Here is a 16,413-nt window from a genome sequence, read left to right on the forward strand (position 1 = left end):
AGGAAACACTATCACCACCGATAAATCTACAATCATCGAGAATTTCAACAAGCATTTTGCTACAGCTGGCCAGGCTTTCCATCTGGCTACCACTACCCCGGCCACCAACTCTGCACCCTCCGCTGAAACTTGCCCATGCCCCCCCCCCGCTTCTCCTTCACACAAATTCAGACAGCTGACGTTTTGAAAGAGCTGCAAAATCTGGACCCCTACAAATCAGCTGGGCTAGACAATCTGGACCCTTTCTTTCTAAAACTAGCCGCCGAAATTGTCGCAACCCCTATTACTAGTCTGTTCAACCTCTCTTTCACAACGTCTGAGATCCCCAGAGATTGGAAAGCTGCCGCGGTCATCCCCCTCTTCAAAGGGGGTGACACTCTAGATCCAAACTGCTACAGACCTATATCCATCCTGCCCTGCCTTTCGAAAGTATTTGAAAGCCAAGTTAACAAACAGATCACTGACCATTTCGAATACCACCGTACCTTCTCCGCTATGCAATCCGGTTTCCGAGCTGGTCATGGGTGCACTTCAGCCACGCTCAAGGTCCTAAACGATATTATAACCGCGATTGATAATAGACAGTACTGTGCAGCCGTCTTCATCGACCTGGCCAAGGCTTTCGACTCTGTCAACCACCGCATTCTTATTGGCAGACTAAATAGCCTTGGTTTCTCAAATGACTGCCTCGCCTGGTTCACCAACTACTTCTCAGATAGAGTTCAGTGTGTCAAATCGGAGGGCCTGTTGTCTGGACCTATGGCAGTCTCTATGGGGGTGCCACAGGGTTCAATTCTTGGGCCGACACTTTTCTCCGTGTATTTAAAATGACGTCGCTCTTGCTGCTGGTGACTCTCAGATCCACCTCTATGCAGACGACACCATTTTGTATACATCTGGCCCTTCATTGGACACTGTGTTAACAAACCTCCAAACGAGCTTCAATGCCATACAACACTCCTTCAGTAGCCTCCAACTGCTCTTAAACACTAGTAAAACTAAATGCATGCTTTTCAATGGAACGCTGCTGGCACCCGCCCACCCGACTAGAATCACCACTCTTGACGGGTCTGATGTGGACAACTACAAATACCTAGGTGTCTGGTTAGACTGTAAACTCTCCTTCCAGACTCACATAAAGAATCTCCAATCCAAAGTTAAATCTAGAATCGGCTTCCTATTTCGCAACAAAGCCTCCTTCACTCATGCTGCCAAACATGCCCTCGTAAAACTGACTATCCTACCGATCCTTGACTTCGGCGATGTCATTTACAAAATAGCCTCCAACACTCTACTCAGCAAATTGGATGTAGTCTATCACAGTGCCATCCGTTTTGTCTCCAAAGCCCCATACGCTACCCACCACTGTGACCTGTACGCTCTTGTTGGCTGGTCCTCACTACATGTTCGTCGTCAAACCCACTGGCTCCAGGCCATCTATAAATCACTGCTAGGCAAATCCCCGCCTTATCTTAGCTCATTGGTCACCATAGCAGCACCCACCCGTAGTCTGCGCTCCAGCAGGTATATCTCACTGGTCATTCCCAAAGCCAACACCTCCTTTGGCCGCCATTCCTTCCAGTTCTCTGCTGCCAATGACTGGAACGAATTGCAAAAATCTCTGAAGCTGGAGACTCTTATCTCCCTCACTAACTTTAAGCATCAGTTGTCAGAGCACCTTACCGATCACTGCACCTGTACACAGCCCATCTGAAATTAGCCCACCCAACTACCTCATCCCTATATTGTTATTTATTTTGCTCTTTTGCACCCCAGTATCTCTATTTGCACATAATCTCTTGCACATCTAGCATTCCAGTGTTAATACTATTGTAATTATTTTGCACTATAGCCTATTTATTGCCTTACCTCCATAACTTGCTACATTTGCACACACTGTATATATATTTTCTGTTGTATTTTTTACTTTATGTTTTTTACCCCATATGTAACTCTGTGTTGTTTTTATCGCACTGCTTTGCTTTATCTTGGCCAGGTCGCAGTTGTAAATGAGAACTTGTTCTCAACTGGCTTACCTGGTTAAATAAAGGTTAAATAAAAAAATAAAATAAATGATCAATGGAAACATGATGTACCTGAGCTCAATTTCGAGTCTCATAGCAAAGGGTCTGAATACTTATGTAAATAAGGTATTTCCGGTTTTATTGTTTATACATTTGCAAAAATGTCTAAAAACCAGTTTTTGCTTTGTCATTATGGGGTATTGTGTGTAGATTGATGAGGGGGAAAAAATATTGAATCCATTTTAGAATAAGGCTGTAACGTAACAAAATGTGGAAAAAGTCAAGGGGTCTGAATACTTTCCGAATGCACTGTACATACACACACATTCACACACACACACACACACACACACACGTTAAATATGAAGGAGGGATACACAGAGATGTATGCACACACACACACACACACACACACACACACACGTCATGGAGACTAACCGACAAACAGTACTATGACTCACAGTATCGAAGCACATCATACTGAAACATCCTCTACAGAATGTAGCCTACAACATGTACCAAAACCATTTCTCATCTATTTTGAACATATGGAAATAACTATATATATCCAATCCATTATCTACCTTACATCAGAGAAGATGCAGTTCTGTGTGGCATCAACAACACCAAGGTCGTGGATGTGGGTTCAATTCCCACAGGGACCCACACACACACACATAAAGGTTAAATAAACATCCAGGTAAAATGCATCCACTGACTGTACTCTACGTTTCTGTTGATAGAGGCGTCTGCTAAGTGCTATATAAATAAAAAGAACAGGAAGGAGGAGGTCATGCGGGCGTTTTAAAGGGTTCATTTCTAATCCACGGCCTCTAAAGAAGACGATCTAGTCTGCATCCCAAATGGCACCCTATTCCCTCTATAGTGCACTACTGTCGACCAGAGCCCTGTGGACCCTGGGACTCAGCCAGTGATTTATTGAGCTTCTCCAATGATCCGTCTGTCCAGCCTGTAGATGCGGTGCAGAATGGTTAATGTAGGATAGGGTAGGGTCAGCATTAACACTGCAGCTTGACTGTGCATTTTTAATGACAATGAATATTTCACCTGCCCCCCCCCCCCCCCACCACTGTCCTCTCTTTAATTTAAGATTCCATTTGGAACCTACGGAACCTTGGAACAGAACCTTGGGCAGGCTATTCTTTCACCAGGAATGAACAGTGTTTTAACCTGCCAGGGAAGGGAGGGGGGACCGCCACACAAGGATAGGGACTCTGTTAGAACAAACTGATAAATGAATCCGAATGTTGAAAGAAAAGTTTCTTTTGGCAGAGAAAAGAGGAGGAGGAGGAGGAGGAGGAAGAGGAGGAAGAGGAGGAGGAGGAAGAGGCAGAGGAAGAGGAGGAGGAGGATTAGGTCAGAGGAGGAGGAAGAGGAGGAAGAGGAGGATTAGGTCAGAGGAGGAGGAAGAGGAGGAGGAAGAGGATGAGGAAGAGGAGGGGGAAGAGGAGGATTAGGTCAGAGGAGGAGGAAGAGGAAGAGGAGGAGGAGGTGGAGGAGGAGGAGGGAGGATTAGGTCAGAGGAGGAGGAAGAGGAGGAGGAGGGGGAGGATTAGGTCAGAGGAGGAGGAGGAGGAGGAGGAGGAGGAAGAGAGGGAAGTCTAACTGCCATCAAGGATATTTGGAGTTTTCATTTCTCTCTCTTCTTACTCTTGTCTAATTCTATTTCAGGGTTTTGCTGCTGTCTTCCTCTGAAGTGCTCTTTCAAGCCCCTCAAACATGATCTTGCATCTGCATGTGAGCATTAGATTTAAACCCACAATTAATCTCAAACTTTCATACTTCAACAGGAAGATTAAAACGTCTCAGAAGGTCTTGTATTGGACGAGAGACCACTGACGTAGACCTAAAAAGCCAAACATTTTCAGAGGCAACTGCCGAGTGACTGAACTAGCCCTTAATTAAGGTCTTGACAAACGAGCACCATTTATAAAAGCCCTGTTTTAACATATTAGTCCTTATATTTATGAGACAGGGCTGGGAAGGGTTATGACATAGCCCCTCTAGTAATTTAATAGGATCTCTATGGCTGGGAAGGGCATGAAAGTGAATTCTATATCTGCCCATTGCCTCTTTCTAATTCATTTCTAATTTCATTATTAGGAAAATTAATATGTATTTTAAATCTGGATGAGACTTTATATAGAGTGGTGAGGAGGAGGAGTCTACCATGGTGAGGAGGAGGAGTCTACCGTGGTGAGGAGGAGGAGTCTACCGTGGTGAGGAGGAGAAGTCTACCGTGGTGAGAAGGAGGAGTCTACCGTGGTGAGAAGGAGGAGTTTACCATGGTGAGGAGGAGGAGTCTACCATGGTGAGGAGGAGGAGTCTACGTGGTGAGAAGGAGGAGTCTACGTGGTGAGGAGGAGGAGTCTACTGTGGTGAGGAGGAGGAGCCTACCGTGGTGAGGAGGAGGAGTCTACCGTGGTGAGGAGGAGGAGTCTACCGTGGTGAGGAGGAGGAGTCTACCGTGGTGAGGAGGAGGAGTCTTTTCACCGCCAGCTCCTGATATCAGGGCATAAAAACTACAATCTGAATTAGCTTAGTGGGCCCGAGCTGGCTAAACTAGCTGGCTAAACTAGCTGGCTAAACTAGCTAGCTAGCTGAACTATGCTAGTTTTTGTCCTCATTGCCAAACTTCACAAATACTGCCCCCTCAACTTCAAAAGTTAAAAACTACAATCACGTAACTAAGACATTTGCTGGAAACAAAAACTAAAAAATTATGTATTGTTTCATTGTTTTGTTGAATAGTCATGACTGGTTTGAGATATCTGTCGCACGAGACGTATGTGGCAGGGTCTACAGACAATCACGGACTACAAAAGGAAAACCAGCCACGTCGCCGACACCGACGTCTCGCTTCCAGACAAGCTAAACACCTTCTTCGCCCGCTTTGAGGATAACACAGTGCCACCGACGCGGCCCACTACCAAGGACTGTGGCCTCTCCTTCTCTGTGGCCGACGTGAGTAAGTCATTTAAGCATGTTAACCCCTGCAAGGCTGCCGGCCCAGACGGCATCCCTAGCCGCGTCCTCAGCGCATGCGCAGACCAGCTGGCTGGTGTGTTTATGGACATATTCAATATCTCCCTTTCCCAGTCTGCTGTTCCCACATGCTTCAAGATGGCCACCATTGTTCCTGTACCCAAGAAAGCAAAGGTAACTGAACTAAATGACTATCGCCCTGTAGCACTCACCTCTGTCATCATGAAGTGCTTTGAGAGACTAGTCAAGGATCATATCACCTCTGCCTTACCTGTCACCCTAGACCCACTTCAATTTACTTACCGTCCCAATACATCCACAGACGATGCAATCGCCATCACACTGCACACTGCCCTATCCCATCTGGACAAGAGGAATACCTATGTAAGAATGCTATTCATTGACTATAGCTCAGCGTTCAACACCATAGGTAGGAAACAACATCTCCACTTCGCTGATCCTCAATACTGGGGCCCCACAAGGGTGCGTGCTCAGCCCCCCCCCTGTACTCCCTGTTCACCCATGACTGCGTGGCCAAGCACACCTCCAACTCCATCATCAAGTTTGCAGATGACACAACAGTAGTAGGCTTGATTACCAACAATGACGAGACAGCCTACAGGGAGGAGGTGAGGGCTCTGGGAGTGTGGTGCCAGGAAAATAACCTCTCACTCAACGTCAACAAAACAAAGGAGATGATCGTGGACTTCAGGAAACAGCAGAGGGTGCACCCCCCTATCCACATCGACGGGACCGCAGTGGAGAAGGTGGAAAGCTTCAAGTTCCTTGGCGTACACATCACTGACAAACTGAAATGGTCCACCCACGCAGACAGTGTGGTGAAGAAGGTGCAACAGAGCCTCTTCAACCTCAGGAGGCTGAATACATTTGTCTTGGCACCTAAAACCCTCACAAACTTTTACAGATGCACAATTGAGAGCATCCTGTCGGGCTGTATCATCGCCTGGTATGGCAACTGCACCGCCCGCAACTGCAGGGCTCTCCAGAGGGTGGTGCGGTCTGCCGAACGCATTACCGGGGGCAAACTACCTGCCCTCCAAGACACCTACAGCACCCGATGTCAGAGGAAGGCCAAAAAGATCATCAAGGACATCAACCACCCGAGCCACTGCCTGTTCACCCCGCTATCATCCAGAAGGTGAGGTCAGTACAGGTGCATCAAAGCTGGGACCGAGAGAATGAAAAACAGCTTCTATATCAAGGCCATCAGACTGTTAAATAGCCATCACTAGCACATTAGAGACTGCTGCTGCCTATTGAAATCACTGGCCACTTTAAGAAATGGAACACTAGTCACTTTAATAATGTTTACATATCTTGCATATCTCATATGTATATACTGTATTCTATAATATTCTACTGTATCTTAGTCCATGCCGCTCTGTCATTGCTTGTCCATATATGTATATATTCTTAAATTCCATTCCTTACTTAGATTAATGTGTATTGGGTATATGTTGTGAAATTGTTAGATATAACTTGTTAGATATTACTGCACTGTCGGAGCTAGAAGCACAAGCATTTCGCTACACCCGCAATAACATCTGCTATAACACGTGTATGTGACAAATAACATTTGATTTGATTTGATTTGTAAGACGACGGCGGCGGCGAAGGACATCATTGCTACTTAACGCGGGTCCAAGTTCAGTTTTGAGATTCACCGGCGCCATTGGCGTAGGGTTAGCTGGACGTTTCTGACTGGTCGGTGCCATTGGCGTAGGGTTAGCTGGACGTTTCTGACTGGTCGGTGCCATTGGCGTAGGGTTAGCTAGACGTTTCTGACTGGTCTTAGGAACTGTGACAACGGGTAGCCACTCCCCCCTTGGCTCCATGGGAAATGTAGTGATTTTGCCAACACAGCCAGATACGTACACAGTCTTGTACCCTTAACCTTTTTTTAAACTGACCATCGTATTTGTTGTTAATATAATGACTAATCCAGGAGTCACGAGTTATCTGACATGAGAAAACTTTAGAAAATAGCAACTGTACAGATCGCAGATGACTACAATGAATGGCTAAATGACTTCGGGACACAAAGGGTCCTCAGAGCTCCTCCTCCTCACCACTCTATAGGCTTTGTAGCACCGTGGACCAGGCAGGGGAGAGGAACGGTCATAACAGATCTATGTTATGACATATCTATGTCTCAACAGATCTATGTCAGAACAGATCTATGTCAGAACAGATCTATGTCCTATTAACAGATTTATGTCATTTAAACAAATCTATGTCCTAATAGATCTATATCCTAATAGATCTATGTCATATTAACATATCTATGTCCTAATAGATCTATATCCTAATAGATCTATGTCATATTAACATATCTATGTCCTAATAGATCTATGTCCCAACAGATGGTTCCGTGATTAAGCAACACACTCCAGATGAATAACCTTGGCTGAGACTTGAAGATGTGCATCAGCTCCTTGTCTTGTGACGTGGAGGAGACCCAGCTTCAGGTTTATGACTGAATGTAGTTCAGAATGTAACACTGTGTAAATAAGTAATGCTGTGTTGATATATCTATTGAACGTACAAAAAGGACAAATTAATGTTGTAGGTAGGACAAATGAGTTGGCTAAAGTACAAACTTTCTGGCGTCCAGGCTAGTGGAAAGTGGTTTGAGGCTGAGTGAAAACAGAGAGAACAGAGACTTATGTCCTATCTCCAAATAGTCATATCAGGTCTAGAGACAGAGAGCAGAGACTTATGTCCTATCTCCAAATAGTCATATCAGGTCTAGAGACAGAGAGCAGAGACTTATGTCCTATCTCCAAATAGTCATATCAGGTCTAGAGACAGAGAGCAGAGACTTATGTCCTATCTCCAAATAGTCATATCAGGTCTAGAGACAGAGAGCAGAGACTTATGTCCTATCTCCAAATAGTCATATCAGGTCTAGAGACAGAGAACAGAGACGTATGTCCTATCTCCAAATAGTCATATCAGGTCTAGAGACAGAGAACAGAGACGTATGTCCTATCTCCCAATAGTCATATCAGGTCTAGAGACAGAGAACAGAGAATGATGTCCTATCTCCCAATAGTCATATCAGGTCTAGAGACAGAGAACAGAGACTCTAAGGGGTTTGAGCAGAAAGAACAGCGACTGGTGGAAAGTGGTTTGAAGCAGAGCGAGCAGAGAGAGCAGAGAGAGTAGAGAGAGTAGAGAAACTTACCTTGGTTACACAGAGAGCCACAGAATCCTGACAGACACTCACAGTGCCCTGCGATGTGGTGACAGGGACCATCGCTGTGGATACACTGAGGACAGGACTGACTGCAGCGCTGGCCATAGAACCCTGGAGAACAGACTGAAAACCCAGGGGACAGGGTGAGTGGGTGTGTGTGTAGGTGTGTGTTGTGTGTGTGTGTGGGGGGGTGTATGTGTGTACTTAATTTCTGAGACAACCACGGATACAAAGCTAAGACACTACCAGAACTACCGGACACTTCCGGACACTACCGGACACTTCAGGACACTACCGGACACTTCCGGACACTTCCGGACACTACCGGACACTACCGGACACTACCAGAACTACCGGACACTTCCGGACACTACCGGACACTTCCGGACACTACCGGACACTTCCGGACACTACACACCAAAGATAACATTAAACACTCAAACTCTCATGGCATTTCCTATTTCCAATTTCTCCTCTCCTCTCCTCTCCTCTCCTCTCCTCTCCTCTCCTCTCCTCTCCTCTCCTCTCCTCTCCTCTCCTCTCCTCTCCTCTCCTCTCCTCTCCTCTCCTCTCCTCTCCTCTCCGTTCCTCTCCTTTCCTCTCCTCTCCCCTCCCCTCCTCTCCCCTCCCCTCCCGTCCTCTCCTCTCCTCTCCTCTCCTCTCCTCTCCTCTCCTCTCCTCTCCTCTCCTCTCCTCTCCTCTCCTCTCCTCTCCTCTCCTCTCCTCTCCTCTCCTCTCCTCTCCTCTCCTCTCCTCTCCTCTCCCCTCTCCTCCTCTCCTCTCCGTTCCTCTTTCAGGTTCACATGAGGTAAAGTCTGAAGCCAGGGAAGAAAAACCCTTTGACAACCCACTCTGCTCTCTATTGTAATCCTCTGTACTGAAGGAACAGAACACTTAGTTAGCTTAGCTTTGTCCTCCTTCACTGAGGCTGCCAGCATCCCAAATGGCACTATAGTGCACTATATAGGGCCCATTGGGTATAGTGCACTATATAGGGCCCATTGGGTATTGTGCACTATATAGGGAATAGGGTGCCATTGGGGAAGCAGCCTGTGCCACTCAGGCCATATGTCTTCCTTAAGCTCTTAATTAGTTTGCATTGATGTTTCTCTAAGTGGTGAGAGGAGGGGTTTACAGGTCAGACTGATGTTTCCTTCCTGCTCTGTCTCAGTGTAATGAGAGGAGGGGTTTACAGGTCAGACTGATGTTTCCTTCCTGCTCTGTCTCAGTGTAATGAGAGGAGGGGTTTACAGGTCAGACTGATGTTTCCTTCCTGCTCTGTCTCAGTGTAATGAGAGGAGGGGTTTACAGGTCAGACAAATGTACGTAGGCTCACACACACAGACATTTACGTAGGCTCACACACACAGACATTTACGTAGGCTCACACACACAGACATTTACGTAGGCTCACATACACAGACATTTATGTAGGCTCACACACAGACAGACATTTACGTAGGCTCACACACACATAAGTATATGTAGGAACACATATGCAAATACACACATGTCAGAGAGGCCATTTCACTTCACTAGCTGCTGATTATCGTGTGTGTGTGTGAGAGAGAGGGTGAGTGAGTGACTGAGTGACTGAGTAAGAGTGTTAGTGTGTGTGTGTGTGTGTGTGTGTGTGTGTGTGTGTGTGTGTGTGCAGGCGTATGTGCGTGTGGGTTGTTGTTCTCTTACTGCGTCTGCAGGAGGTGCCTCTGTATCCGGGAGCACACACACACGTTCCGTCCTCTGGTGAGCAGGAGCCTCCGTTCTCACAGGTACAGGAGTAGGAGCAGTCTGGGCCCCATCGGCCCTCCACACACACACCGTCACAGTGCACACCTGGAGGGGCCAGGAAACACAGGGATACCGCTCAGTAACTAATCTGGGGCCTCCACACCTGGAGGGGCCAGGAAACACAGGGATACCGCTCAGTAACTAATCTGTGGCCTCCACACCTGGAGGGGCCAGAAAATACAGGGATACCGCTCAGTAACTAATCTGTGGCCTCCACACCTGGAGGGGCCAGGAAATACAGGGATACCACTCAGTAACTAATCTGTGGCCTCCACACCTGGAGGGGCCAGGAAATACAGGGATACCGCTCAGTAACTAATCTGTGGCCTCCACACCTGGAGGGGCCAGGAAATACAGGGATACCGCTCAGTAACTAATCTGTGGCCTCCACACCTGGAGGGGCCAGGAAATACAGGGATACCGCTCAGTAACTAATCTGTGGCCTCCACACCTGGAGGGGCCAGGAAATACAGGGATACCGCTCAGTAACTAATCTGTGGCCTCCACACCTGGAGGGGCCAGGAAATACAGGGATACCGCTCAGTAACTAATCTGTGGCCTCCACGGCTGTGAAAAGAGATTACCCAGCAACTAACTCTATACACTATCGTTTCTAAAGGATTTGTGAATGGAAGAGAGAGAAAGAGTGAAAGAAAGAGAGATAGATAGCTTTTCCTCCTTCCTCTTCCCTCTTCCCTCTGAGTTGGGAGAACGGTAGAGTCCGAGGGAGAGATGGAGAGTTGGGAGAAAGGTAGGGTCCCAGGGAGAGATGGAGAGTTGGGAGAACGGTAGAGTCCCAGGGAGAGATGGAGAGTTTGGAGAAAGGTAGAGTCCCAGGGAGAGATGGAGAGTTGGGAGAAAGGTAGGGTCCCAGGGAGAGATGGAGAGTTGGGAGAACGGTAGAGTCCCAGGGAGAGATGGAGAGTTGGGAGAACGGTAGAGTCCCAGGGAGAGATGGAGAGTTGGGAGAACGGTAGAGTCCCAGGGAGAGATGGAGAGTTGGGAGAACGGTAGAGTCCCAGGGAGAGATGGAGAGTTGGGAGAACGGTAGAGTCCCAGGGAGAGATGGCGTGTGTGTGTGTGTGTGTGTGTGTGTGTGTGTGTGTGTGTGTGTTGAGGGAAAGTAGTCCGTCTCAGCAGGACTGGGTTGATGAACTGAGTACTCACTGGGGATTCAACTAGAAGAGAGTCCATAGGTCTAACACACACACACACTCCTGAAACTCCCAGAAGTCCACACTCTTTCAAGCTGTCCCCTCTGTTCCACACTCATTAGAAGTTGCTCTGACAGAACAGAGAGAGAATATGTGAGTGGGCTTCAGCCATTATAACGTCATTAATAAAACAGATCTGTCCATAACCTGCTGGGTCTATGAAGACCAGATTCATCTAGTCTGGAACTCCTACGTACTGCAGAGATGAGGTGGAGAGATGGAGGGATGGAGGGAGAGATGGAGGGATGGGTAGAGAGATGGAGGGATGGGTAGAGAGATGGAGGGATGGGTAGAGAGATGGAGGGATGGGTAGAGAGATGGAGGGATGGGTAGAGAGATGGAGGGATGGGTAGAGAGATGGAGGGATGGGTAGAGAGATGGAGGGATGGGTAGAGAGATGGAGGGATGGAGGGAGAGATGGAGGGATGGAGGGAGAGATGGAGGGATGGGTAGAGAGATGGAGGGATGGGTAGAGAGATGGAGGGATGGAGGGAGAGATGGAGGGATGGGTAGAGAGATGGAGGGATGGGTAGAGAGATGGAGGGATGGGTAGAGAGATGGAGGGATGGGTAGAGAGATGGAGGGATGGGTAGAGAGATGGAGGGATGGGTAGAGAGATGGAGGGATGGGTAGAGAGATGGAGGGATGGGTAGAGAGATGGAGGGATAGAGGGAGAGATGGAGGGATAGAGGGAGAGATGGAGGGATAGAGACCATCCATAATAACATAATAACAGTACTCAGATAGACCATCCATAATGACAGTACTCAGATAGACCATCCATAATGACAGTACTCAGACAGACCATCCATAATAACAGTACTCAGATAGACCATCCATAATGACAGTACTCAGACTGACCATCCATAATGACAGTACTCAGACAGACCATCCATAATAACAGTACTCAGATAGACCATCCATAATGATAGTACTCAGATAGACCATCCATAATGACAGTACTCAGACAGACCATCCATAATAACATAATAACAGTACTCAGACAGACCATCCATAATAACAGTATTCAGACAGACCATCCATAATAACATAATAACAGTACTCAGACAGACCATCCATAATAACAGTACTCAGATAGACCATCCATAATGACAGTACTCAGATAGACCATCCATAATAACAGTATTCAGATAGACCATCCATAATGACAGTACTCAGATAGACCATCCATAATAACATAATAACAGTACTCAGACAGACCATCCATAATGACAGTACTCAGACAGACCATCCATAATAACATAATAACAGTACTCAGACAGACCATCCATAATAACATAATAACAGTACTCAGACATACCATCCATAATAACAGTACTCAGACAGACCATCCATAATAACATAATAACAGTACTCAGATAGACCATCCATAATAACAGTACTCAGACAGACCATCCATAATAACAGTACTCAGATAGACCATCCATAATAACAGTACTCAGACAGACCATCCATAATGACAGTACTCAGACAGACCATCCATAATAACATAATAACAGTACTCAGACATACCATCCATAATAACAGTACTCAGATAGACCATCCATAATAACAGTACTCAGACATACCATCCATAATAACAGTACTCAGACAGACCATCCATAATAACATAATAACAGTACTCAGACATACCATCCATAATAACAGTACTCAGATAGACCATCCATAATAACAGTACTCAGACAGACCATCCATAATAACAGTACTCAGACAGACCATCCATAATAACAGTACTCAGACAGACCATCCATAATAACAGTACTCAGACAGACCATCCATAATAACAGTACTCAGATAGACTATCCATAATAACAGTACTCAGACAGACCATCCATAATAACATAATAACAGTACTCAGATAGACCATCCATAATAACAGTACTCAGATAGACTATCCATAATAACAGTACTCAGACAGACCATCCATAATAACATAATAACAGTACTCAGATAGACCATCCATAATAACAGTACTCAGATAGACTATCCATAATGACCACACTCAGAGAGCTCTTTCACAGAACAGGCAGTGATATTCTGCTGAATCTCATACAATATATTTTTGTTTATGCTGTCTGCCATTGGAAAACCTTGAAGGCTTCTCACTGCGGGAAAAACAACAAAAAACATGTTCATGTTAATTCATTTAAAATGTCACACCTAAGCACAGTGCATTTCACCAAAGGGGGGTAGTCTTTAACTTTTAAACAGCTTTGCTATCCAATGCAAAAACTTTCCATTCCAAAAATTCCCCTTTCTTCCTCCACAATGTTATCCTCCTATACCCATCTAGCCCTACCGGGTGTCTCTTCAGGCATTGTCTTTGGACAGCCCATCACTCAGGACCCCAGTGTGTCAATTACATCCAGAGTAGAGAAGAGAACCATCCTGTCAGTTGTATTCCAGGCATGAATCAGCCCTGTGGTCACAGCTTCACCTCAGTCTGTCATTATACTGCAGCCATTCCCCGTTGTGATTCTAAACGCCCAGAGATGACCCTATCCTGACCCTTCCTCTGACATCCACCCTTGTCCCTGTCCCCCCATACAGCAGTCCTAATGGTAGCCAGAGAGGGACAGGGAGAGCAAACACACACACACACACCAGTGTGGAGCAGGGACCCTCTGACGTACCATGCAGTCCTATAGCACACGGCACTGTGCAGGACAGGGAGCTTCTATCTCCACCTCTCCTCTCCACCTCTCTACCTCCTCTCTCCACCTCCTCTCCTCTGTTCTCTTCTCCTCCCCTCTCCTCTGTTCTCTTCTCCTCTCCTCTCAACCTCTCTACCTCCTCTCTCCACCTCCTCTCCTCTGTTCTCTTCTCCTCCCCTCTCCTCTGTTCTCTTCTCCTCTCCTCTCCACCTCTCTACCTCCTCTCTCCACCTCCTCTCCTCTGTTCTCTTCTCCTCCCCTCTCCTCTGTTCTCTTCTCCTCTCCTCTCAACCTCTCTACCTCCTCTCTCCACCTCCTCTCATCTGTTCTCTTCTCCTCCCCTCTCCTCTGTTCTCTTCTCCTCTTCTCTCCACCTCTCTCCTCTCCTCTCTCTCCACCTCTCTACCTCCTCTCTCCACCTCCTCTCCTCTATTCTCTTCTCCTCCCCTCTCCTCTGTTCTCTTCTCCTCTTCTCTCCACCTCTCTCCTCTCCTCTCTCTCCACCTCTCTACCTCCTCTCTCCACCTCCTCTCCTCTGTTCTCTTCTCCTCCCCTCTCCACCTATTTCCTCTCGTCTACTCTCCTCTCTCCTCTCCTCTCTCTCTCCTCATCTCCTCTCTCTCCTCTCCACCTCTCATCTCCTCTCCTCTCCACCTCCTCTCCACTCTTATCCACCTCTCTTCTCCCTCATCCATTAGTCATTCAGCAGATAATCATCTTTCTCATGATCCTAAACCTCCTTCACCCTCAAACGCTGTGACTTTGACATCAGAGCGACCAGCCTCATCAGACCGTCCGGGATTCTCATTCATTACTGTGACTCTGACTGAAACCCTGCAGAGTCTCATGATGATGTAATGGACAGACTGACGGCAATCTATTATTATTGTTATTATTATTATTATTATTATTATTATTATTATTATTATTATTATTATTATTATTATTATTATTATTATTATGTAATGTAAGGGACTGGAGGTATGTGTATGTACATTGTTAATGAAATTACTAAAACATTACTAATAGGTGTGTGTGGTGAATTGGGAAAATTACATTTACATTTTAGTCATTTAGCAGACGCTCTTATCCAGAGCGACTTACAGTTAGTGAGTGCATACATTTTTTTTCATACTGGTCCCCCGTGGGAATCGAACCTGAGTGGCGCAGTGGTCTAAGGCACTGCATCGCAGTGCTAACTGTGCCACTAGATCCTGGTTCGAATCCAGGCTCTGTCGCAGCCGGCCGCGACCGGGAGACTCATGGGCGGCGCACAATTGGCCCAGCGTCGTCCAGGGTAGGGGAGGGAATGGCCGGCAGGGATGTAGCTCAGTTGATAGAGCATGGCATTTGCAACGCCAGGGTTGTGGGTTCGATTCCCACGGGGGGCCAGTATAAAAAAATATGTATTCACTAACTGTAAGTCGCTCTGGATAAGAGCGTCTGCTAAATGACTAAAATGTAAATGTAAAATGAACCCACAACCCTGGCGTTGCAAACGCCATGCTCTACCAACTGAGCTACATCCCTGCCGGCCATTCCCTCCCCTACCCTGGACGACGCTGGGCCAATTGTGCGCCGCCCCATGGGTCTCCCGGTCGCGGCCGGCTACGACAGAGCCTGGATTCGAACCAGAATCTCTAGTGGCACAGCTAGCACTGCGATGCAGTGCCTTAGACCACTGCGCCACTCGGGAGGCCAAAACCAAAAATGGTTGAAGCCGTGCAGCTGGAGGTTGTGTGGTGGATCCTGTAAATAATCAACAATGTAGCTCTCGCAACTCATTTTTCACCCATCACATGGTGAAATATTTAGGCTCTATGTGGAAGTCCACAAGACGACCAAAGGACATGAAACTGAGACTACAGCCAATGCTAAGCTACAGGACTGTTTTGCTAGCAAAGACTGGAACATGTTCTGGGATTCTTCAGATAGCATTGAGGAGTACACCACATCAGTCACTGGCTTTCATCAATAAGTGCATCGATGACGTCGTCCCCACAGTGACCGTACGTACATACCCCAACCAGAAGCCATGGATTACAGGCAACATCCGCACTGAGCTAAAGGGTAGAGCTGCCGCTTTCAAGGAGCGGGACTCTAACCCGGACACTTATAAGAAATCCCGCTATGCCCTCCGACGAACCATCAAACAGGCAAAGAGTCAGTACAGGACTAAGATTGAATCATACTACACCGGCTCTGACGCTCGTCGGATGTGGCAGGGCTTGAAAACTATTACAGACTACAAAGGGAAGCACAGCCGCAAGCTGCCCAGTGACACAAGACTTCCAGACGAGCTAAACCACTTCTATGCTCACTTCGAGGCAAGCAACACTGAAGCATGCATGAGAGCACCAGCTGATCCGGATGACTATGTGATCACGCTCTCCGTAGCCAATGTGAGTAAGACTTTTAAGCAGGTCAACATTCACAAGGCCGCAGGGCCAGACGGATTACCAGGATGTGTACTCCGAGCATGC

At 46.9% G+C, this 16,413-nt stretch overlaps 1 protein-coding gene across 1 annotated transcript in view; it reads right to left on the reverse strand.

Annotated features, from left to right (window-relative positions):
* Positions 1 to 14,742, reverse strand: part of LOC311118936 (uncharacterized protein) — a gene marked incomplete at both ends in the record, with an annotated part of 31,823 nt that extends 17,081 nt beyond the window's left edge. The window contains 3 exons of the mRNA XM_084193686.1: positions 8,239 to 8,373; positions 9,940 to 10,086; positions 14,676 to 14,742. Of these exons, the coding sequence (XP_084049812.1) occupies positions 8,239 to 8,373; positions 9,940 to 10,086; positions 14,676 to 14,742 (349 nt within the window). The remainder of the gene's footprint in view (positions 1 to 8,238; positions 8,374 to 9,939; positions 10,087 to 14,675) is intronic.
* Positions 14,743 to 16,413: the final 1,671 nt, after the last annotated feature.

Source organism: Coregonus lavaretus (genome assembly GCF_964263955.1).
Source record: "Coregonus lavaretus genome assembly, contig: HAP1_SCAFFOLD_767, whole genome shotgun sequence".
Taxonomy (NCBI): Eukaryota; Metazoa; Chordata; class Actinopteri; order Salmoniformes; family Salmonidae; genus Coregonus; species Coregonus lavaretus.